Source organism: Lepidochelys olivacea (assembly GCF_965140295.1).
Source record: "Lepidochelys olivacea isolate rLepOli2 genome assembly, chromosome: 2".
In the NCBI taxonomy this organism is placed as follows: domain Eukaryota; kingdom Metazoa; phylum Chordata; order Testudines; family Cheloniidae; genus Lepidochelys; species Lepidochelys olivacea.
The window spans coordinates 37,627,676-37,636,934 of record NC_140412.1 but is presented as its reverse complement, the minus strand read 5'-3'; the positions used below and the strand labels follow the sequence as shown (position 1 = coordinate 37,636,934).

Genomic DNA, 9,259 nt, shown 5'->3' with positions numbered 1-9,259 from the left:
GCAGAAGCAGCTGCAAAGTGTCTTTCCCTACTGAAAGATAACTGACAGAGCTTGAGTAGTTTGGTTATACCAAATAAAGAGGGACCATTGCCTCAAGTTGTGGTGCCTAATTAAAGGGTGGTGATGAACGCTTGGGAAATGCCAAAACATATATACAAATTGTCAAATGTATTGATGTAGTACTTCAGAAGAAGTATTAATAGTTTTGTGAACATAGGTATGGTGTAACACTGAGCCTGTTTGGGATATACATGATTATTCCAGTGTACTGGAAACAGCACTTAGATATTAACATCATGGAAATTAATGGTTTAAAATCCCCACTGTATTCATACCAAGGTCCACAAGAGTAGTTTTCTGAGCGAGAAGTTGTAGATGTGTATTCAGCATGACAAAGCTACATTACAGTTCAATTACTATATAGAAATCATTCAGGTTTATATTTTAACTTCTGAACTGAGATTACAATATTGTAAACAAATGATGGTAACAATTTTTAGCATCAAATTGAAATACATACTGGGTTCAAACTTTTTTATGGCAAACTGTCTTCATATACAATAGGTATGTCTGAACTGACCACCATATTATTTACAATGGAATTATTTGCAACTGAGCTGTAAGTTTAACATAAAACAATTCTCTTTAAAGCTCCACAGCAGAATCCTGCAACATGATCTCAGATAACCCTAGGTGATGTTTTGTATTTGTTTAGGATTTCAACCAAACCTGCCACTGGAGGACTAGAGTACATGGACTCTTTCAAACCTAGAGAAATTTGGGCTGATGGCTAGATTTTCCAGACGAAACTAACTCCCAAAGTATTAACCCCCATAAATAATTATTATAAAACATGACCATCTTCAACCTGTCCCTTCAACAGACAGGAACAATTCATTAACTCAAAAAGCACAAGACAGTTAAGCCCAGAGGTGCAAAGGTATTTAAGCACTTAACAGCCACTGATTTCAATGGTACTTAGATACCTAAATACTTCTGAGGTTTTGGGCCTTAGTGCTTCCCTTAGGACTGGCCTGCACCATTCTATCAATTGAGAAACAACATGGTACAATTCCCTATTGTGATTGTAGATACAGGTATAAAACTGTGTGTAGGCAAGCCCTTGGTGCTGGAAGTCCAAGGTGAAAGGATCATTCCATGATAAACTCACCTTCTTTCCACCTTTAAAGATATACAATATTATGTATTCTTAGCCTTTCTGAACTGCAAACTTGGGTTTCCTGCCAGTTGGCACTAATGTACAAATGCATTTGTACATGTAAGGTGGAAATTTCACACCCCCAGGTAAGGAGCTAAAAAATCATCTCCATTTTCTAATTAATGCTTTTGATTCAGAGATCCAGGATTTAGCACAATAGCCATGAGTATTTAAAAATCCTGACTCCTAACAGTTTCAGGTTAGCAAGAAAAATAAGTTAAAATGAAAAAGCAAGTGGAGGACTGGAGAAAAGAATCAAGAGACTTTAATAACAGAACAAGTAATTCCACTGAACAGCTTCAGTTATTAAGATTAGTTGGCATATATAGTTGGTGTGCTTTGCTGTTATTTAAATACACAAAGTACAGTGCAAAAGAGCATCAAGGTTTCTGAAGACATGTAGCCCTTCTATTACAAAGACAATGCTGTACAGGACTAGTTGAAGGTTTTCTATAAAGCTAGTTCAAAAAAGGGAACTGACATTTCTATTTAACATTCAGTACAGCTGTAATTCATATTTCTACATGGGTACTACATGCATTCTAGCTACAGCTACCTCTCTCCTAGGTACTGCTATTCACTACTGTTGCCTTGAATGTTTGATATTTTTGGTGTTAGAAATGTTAATATAATTTAGTTTATGTTGAAGCAACACCACAAACTGCATTTCAGCTTGCCAGGAACTTATCATCTGAACTTCCCCTCACACGAGCTCACCAAACTTAATTTACTTAAATTAATTATTCATCATTTAATGTTCTGCCAACCTAAACCTGAAATAATAGGCTGGAAGAAAAAAAAAATCTTTTCAAAACAATCATCTACATATCCATTTCACTGCTATCTAGTCCCTCTCACAAAGAGAGCCTGAAAAAAAAAATCTACACAAAGTTTTATTGCAATCATACATGGGTTACGTCAAGGGTCAAATACAACAAATACTATGATGCAATTTTACATTTATTGAACTACAGTTCAAAGCACAAATTTACACACTAAATACACTGAACATCTCTAATGAAGTCACACTAGTCTCCCACTGACATTTGATATATCTGGGTGAAAGACAATAACTTTACAAGACTTTCTAACAGGAATCCTTAGTATAAAAACTGTGTACTTGTATGTAAACTGTTTAACTGAGAACCCAAGTGATGGGTTTCCATCTCGACTAAGTCATCCATTTTGTTGCATATTTTATTTAAACGCTCAGGGGTTGAACAAACTGGCAAGTTTAAATCTGCACACTATTATCTAACCCTCCCACCCCAGTGAATTGTAGTTGTAGCTGGTTTTGCCTGGTCCCAATTAGCTATTACTAATTTTCAAGTTTTGAAGAGAATGAGTTGAATTCAAGATTGTTCCATTTTAATTCCACAGTGGAATGTTGACCAGACAAACTACAGGCTTGCAACTGCAAGTCTACATGAAGCGTTACTGCCTGTTTAAGCTGCAGTGGAAAAGCTGTCTTCTGGGCTCAGCTGAATGCAAGAAGGCACAAAGAAGAAGTTCTTCATCAATGTGTCTGAAGTAATTCCAGCATCTTGCATCTCATACCTACAGCAGAAAGTATAACAGAGGTATGTTCAGGAAGCATAGACCTGAGAGTTTTAAAGTTCTCATGGCGGCTTAACATTGGAAACCAGCATTAAGTTCAGTATTCAGTCTAAACAAAAAAATGATTTGGCAGACTTAAAGATTAAGTTAACCTTTTCCACCTTAGTAATACGTGCATTACGGTATTTACTGGTGAATATATGTTATATAGGCTGTGCTTATCACAACACTTCCTTTTAACACATTGGACAGCTGCACAGAGACTCATCAGCCAGCAAAGCAATACCTACAATTGTATGCATTCTACCATTGTCTTAAATGAAAGACTTGTCTACACCACACCACAGGGTAGACTATGGGATTGTGAATTGCAGAGCACTCCAAACCATTGTGCTCTAACTGTCCTGCATGGACACTATTGGTGAGAATACCTAGTTCATGTTAATGTAGTCCTGTTTGAAAGGTGAAACAGTGTGGTAGTATTTTAAAAAAGAAACATGAACTAATTGTCTAAGTTGATTTTTTTTAAAAAATAAATCTTCCTATATCAATCACCATGCATCCAACTGTAAGATTATGACTAAATGTTTTCAGGGGGGAAAAAGGCTGAGTGCAACTACCACAGCAAATATTGAAAACATCATCTTACCAGTCATTGAAAGACATCATGTAGTAAATTGGTGGTCTCTGAAAATCATTAAAGGCAGACTGTTGACCCAAGGTACCAGAACCCATATTATCAAAGATCAGCCAGTCTCCGACACTCAACTCAGGAAGAAGACAGTTTTCCACAATTTGATCAAGCTCATCACAGGATGGACCCCAAAGGCTGCTGGCAAACAGAGGCTCATCTTCCTTGTATTTCTACAAAAACAATCCAGTCAAGTCAGGCTTTAGTTTAAGGCAAAAGGAAGTTTTATAGACGCATTAGAAAAAGAACATTGATATTAAGTCATCTGAAAAATTCCTTTCTTCTAGGAAAAAAGTCCACAGATCCATTACAATGGGTCTCACGCCTGCTTGCAGCTTCTTGGGGCAGAAAAGACTTGTCAATCAGGCAGTCTGGGAGAGGCCATACCCCTAAAGACCTAGCCAGTTCGGAATACTTCCAAAGCTGTTTTGTAGTGCAAAGTCCTTTAAAGGTTAATTCACAGGTTAACAGACAAGATTCATAAACATTTTCCGCTGCAGAGTAACTTGAAATTCCACTCCAATTATATTATTATGTCCCTAACTTCAAATTTCACCCCAAAGAAATATATATTGTGTCCCCAAAGAAAATGGAGGCTAGTGTGATGGTTTAAGCCTTCCTCAGACCACAATCCTTGTACTGAGTTGGATCTGTGGACTTTTATGACTGGAAGAAAGAAAATTTTTGAGAAAAGATATGGTAGGTTTCCCTATTCTTTTTCACAGGGAAAGTCCACAGAGCCATTACAACAGGGTGTCTAAAAGCAGTGCATTTCCGTGAAGGGAAAACAGGAAGAATGAGATGAGTGGCTCTGAATGAATGAGCACCAGCTTTTTTGGTGGGGGGCATGCTTTGCCTGTTCCATGCAGGCCAATAATGTAACATGACACACACAGACCAAGCCCTTGAAGATGTCCTGTTTGTAAAAATACTTTTTCAAGGCTAAAGAAGTGTTAACACATCTGACTATCCTATTTTAATTATACCTCTCACATAATGTAGTTAAGATTTGATTTTCTGGACTTGGGTACAAAATTTTGTCCTTGGGAGCAGATTCTTTTTGTAGAGGAGACATAGCTGAGTGGTGGTGGACACCTGAATTCTACATGAGACCTAGAATTTCCCTTGACAGCATGGAGGCCATCATGGCTCACTTCTGCCTTGTTCGTTTGTCCTGGAGATCCTGGAGAATACTGTGATCAGAAAAAGAAAGTCAGGCTTTTGGCCCTGGAAGAAAGGTGCATAATCATGCCTGCAGCCTATTATTTTCTTCATCAGAAAAGAGACTCATCTTTGCTGGGTTCTGGCTACAGATATGTCCATTGACACACAGGTGACTCAGGGCTGACTCTGCACTCAAAGACCTTAGGCTGTAGACTCTGCTCTTCTGGATTTTTCCTTTACTTTAACCACCTCCTATATTTATTTATTCTATATGTAGTGCTTGAATATACAGAAGATTTTTTTTTGCTCTTTTCAAAATATGCAGCCAGGAACAGCGAAGATTAGATGCTCATCCAGGTTGAGGGCCTGGTACCTCTGTCCTTGTTTAAAGCTATTGCTGAAGTGTTGTAAGGGATCACTGCTACATCTTGGCTGATCAGGACTGCTCTTAAGGCCTAATTATTTTGATCCCCTTGATACTGTGTTAGAAGTCTGTTCTTGCATTAACTTTGGATGCAATTTGTTCCCTGAATGAGGTTTCCTGCTTTTGAAGCTGCTATAGATTATCTCCACCAATCCTCTCATTGCAACATACCCTCTCTTCCAAGTACCCCTGGCAATGGCACAAAAAAGACAGTCCTACATGCCCAAGAAATGTATGGAGAAAAACCATGTGGAGTCTTACAACAGTATGTTGTTCCTAGAGACCCCTGTTCTTATCCAAGACAACAGAGCCCTGACAGATGTGACTGGAGAACAGAGGACACTGTGCCTCCTGACCACTGGCTTGGAGTGGAGGTTGATAGTAACAGTGCCAATATGATCTCATTTAGATGTTTGTGATACTGACAAACTAGGTTGTTCCAGGAAAGAATATGAATTGTATGGTATCCCTTTTGTGTGGGCATTTTCCAGGAACAGTGCTCTGATGAGCAAGTCATCTTAGCACATGTATACAAGAACCCTGTTCTGCTTGTGGAGAAACAATGTTAACTAGCACCTTGGAGGACAGCCTGAGAAAGGCAGGTAGGCCACAGAATAAAGGGTATATGGGTAATGTAGTCTGTTGCACATGATGCTGGTATCTCCTCCAGCACGATTGCATAACATGTAGATAGGTGTTCACATCAATTAATGATGAAAATTTGGTGCAGTGGTAGAACTTGGTCTCCATCTTGTGACTTTAGAGTTGAAGTTATGAATATTGGCTCTATACTGTCTGTATTTCAAACTTATGCTATGCTTCTGGGTGACACCCCAAACAAGTTGGTGTCAGCTCTGCCTAGCCTGCTTGATGGTCTATTAAGGACCATCAGCTATACAACCGACACATTGAAAGAAGGCAGATACACCTTGTAACTCAGCAAGGTATGCAGGGACATGACTATGACCAGAACTCTGAGGTTTTTCCATGCCATGTGATGGACAGCTTGTCTTTGGTACAAAGAAAGCAGAGACCACATGGCAAGAGACTATAAAAAGCTACTGCAGCTCCTCCACCTTGTCTTCAATCCTGCTTCTTACCTCTGGAGGGACTTTGCTACAAATGGAAGCTCTACACAAAGAACTGATGACCCATCCTAGATGTGGATGTACTCCAGAGACTTGATTTGAACTTGCAGTTTATTCCATCACTGCTACAAGCCTGAATTAAGAACTTTGCCATTACTGTATGTAATGGATTCCATTTAACCAATTCTTGCTCTCATCTATATCTTTTTTCCTTTTATGAATAAATCTTTAGACTTTAGATTCTAAAGGATTGGCAACAGCGTGATTTGTGAGTAAGGTCTGATTTGTATATTGACCTGGGTCTGGGGCTTGGTCCTTTGGGATCGGGAGAACCTTTTTCCTTTTACTGGGGTATTGGTTTTTATAACCATTTATCCCCATAAATAGTGGCACTGGTGGTGATTCTGGGAAACTGGAGTGTCTAAGGGAATTGCTTGTGTGACTTGTGGTTAGCCAGTGGGATAAAACCGAAGTCCTCTCTGGCTGGCTGGTTTGGTTTGCCTTAGAGGTGGAAAAACCCCAGTATTGGGCTGTAACTGCCCTGCTTTAAGCAATTTATCCTGAACTGGCACTCTCAGTTGGGTCCCACCAGAACCAGCATCATTACACCCTCCTCTAAGTCTCAGCTGGATCAAAGAGTGCCAAGACCCATAGAAGAGTCTTTCTCCTTTTGAGTTATCAGAGCTCCTTAGATGATTAATATATTTTAAAATTATTTTATGTAAGCAGGTTTCCAAGGCAGGTTTGTTTATAGTCACTAAAGTGTGTGCCCCCTGTGCTACTCAGCAGTAACCAGTACCTACTTGGCCTGAGGATTGGACTTCCACAGCCTCAGGCAGAGCTGGTGCTGTGACTAAGCTGAGCTTATTGCTCTTACTGTAAATCTCAGGCTGTTTTGATGAGGGACGGCTAAGGAAATCTTTCTCAACAAGGCTGCTGGCCTGAAGGTTCTTAATGATACAATGGGCAAGAGGTAGTCTGGCCATGTATGTCTGGTTCTAGTCCGATATGTGGAGGCACAAAAGACTGCTGAGCTGGCTCAGGGGTTGTTTTGGTTTTTAAATTATATTCTTTTAAATAAAGATCATCTGTTTCTTTAACATGAGGACTGAATCAACATTGGGAGTACAAATTATCACAAATTTGCTTGTGGATGAACTAATTCCCCTTTCCTCACAATCCCCATGTTTCCTTTTGCAGGGGCTTATCTGGAGGCATACAGAGTCCCCACCAAATACTCCTGAGAATGGTTTCTGATTACTCCTCAAAAGAAAAAAAACTGAGTTCTTCCTGTATTGTGGTGACCTACAAGTGGAAGGAAGTCAAAGGAGACTTCGACTCCCTCAGGGAACAAATGGCCAGGATCCCCTGGGGGACCAACTTGAAGGGGAAAGGAGTCCAGGAGAGCTGGCTGTATTTCAAGGAATCCCTGTTGAGGTTACAGGGACAAACCATCCCGATGAGTCGAAAGAATAGTAAATATGGCAGGCGACCAGCTTGGCTTAATGGTGAAATCCTAGCGGATCTTAAACATAAAAAAGAAGCTTACAAGAAGTGGAAGGTTGGACATATGACCAGGGAAGAGTATAAAAATATTGCTCGGGCATGTAGAAATGATATCAGGAGGGCCAAATCGCACCTGGAGCTGCAGCTAGCCAGAGATGTTAAGAGTAACAAGAAGGGTTTCTTCACGTATGTTGGCAACAAGAAGAAAGCCAAGGAAAGTGTGGGCCCCTTACTGAATGAGGGAGGCAACCTAGTGACAGAGGATGTGGAAAAAGCTAATGTACTCAATGCTTTTTTTGCCTCTGTTTTCACTAACAAGGTCAGCTCCCAGACTGCTGCACTGGGCATCACAAAATGGGGAAGAGATGGCCAGCCCTCTGTGGAGATAGAGGTGGTTAGGGACTATTTAGAAAAGCTGGACGTGCACAAGTCCATGGGGCCGGACGAGTTGCATCCGAGAGTGCTGAAGGAATTGGCGGCTGTGATTGCAGAGCCATTGGCCATTATCTTTGAAAACTCGTGGCGAACCGGGGAAGTCCCGGATGACTGGAAAAAGGCTAATGTAGTGCCAATCTTTAAAAAAGGGAAGAAGGAGGATCCTGGGAACTACAGGCCAGTCAGCCTCACCTCAGTCCCTGGAAAAATCATGGAGCAGGTCCTCAAAGAATCAATCCTGAAGCACTTGCATGAGAGGAAAGTGATCAGGAACAGCCAGCATGGATTCACCAAGGGAAGGTCATGCCTGACTAATCTAATCGCCTTTTATGATGAGATTACTGGTTCTGTGGATGAAGGGAAAGCAGTGGATGTATTGTTTCTTGACTTTAGCAAAGCTTTTGACACGGTCTCCCACAGTATTCTTGTCAGCAAGTTAAAGAAGTATGGGCTGGATGAATGCACTATAAGGTGGGTAGAAAGCTGGCTAGATTGTCGGGCTCAACGGGTAGTGATCAATGGCTCCATGTCTAGTTGGCAGCCGGTATCAAGTGGAGTGCCCCAAGGGTCGGTCCTGGGGCCGGTTTTGTTCAATATCTTCATAAAGGATCTGGAGGATGGTGTGGATTGCACTCTCAGCAAATTTGCGGATGATACTAAACTGGGAGGAGTGGTAGATACGCTGGAGGGGAGGGATAGGATACAGAAGGACCTAGACAAATTGGAGGATTGGGCCAAAAGAAATCTGATGAGGTTCAATAAGGATAAGTGCAGGGTCCTGCACTTAGGACGGAAGAACCCAATGCACCGCTACAGACTAGGGACCGAATGGCTAGGCAGCAGTTCTGCGGAAAAGGACCTAGGGGTGACAGTGGACGAGAAGCTGGATATGAGTCAGCAGTGTGCCCTTGTTGCCAAGAAGGCCAATGGCATTTTGGGATATATAAGTAGGGGCATAGCAAGCAGATCGAGGGACGTGATCGTTCCCCTCTATTCGACATTGGTGAGGCCTCATCTGGAGTACTGTGTCCAGTTTTGGGCCCCACACTTCAAGAAGGATGTGGATAAATTGGAGAGAGTCCAGTGAAGGGCAACAAAAATTATTAGGGGTCTGGAACACATGAGTTATGAGGAGAGGCTGAGGGAGCTGGGATTGTTTAGCCTGCAGAAGAGAA

General features: G+C 41.1%; 1 protein-coding gene across 2 annotated transcripts in view; it reads right to left on the bottom strand.

Moving 5' to 3' along the window:
* Nucleotides 1-1,462: 1,462 nt before the first annotated feature.
* The window catches only part of AZIN1 (antizyme inhibitor 1), a 58,851-nt gene continuing 51,054 nt past the window's right edge, over nucleotides 1,463-9,259 (bottom strand). For both annotated transcript variants that reach the window (XM_084620438.1, XM_084620439.1), the window contains exons 11-12: nucleotides 3,426-3,640; nucleotides 1,463-2,776 (exon numbers count right to left, since the gene is read on the bottom strand). In XM_084620438.1, coding sequence (XP_084476564.1) covers nucleotides 2,665-2,776; nucleotides 3,426-3,640 — 327 coding nt within the window. In that variant the 3' untranslated portion in view covers nucleotides 1,463-2,664. The remainder of the gene's footprint in view (nucleotides 2,777-3,425; nucleotides 3,641-9,259) is intronic.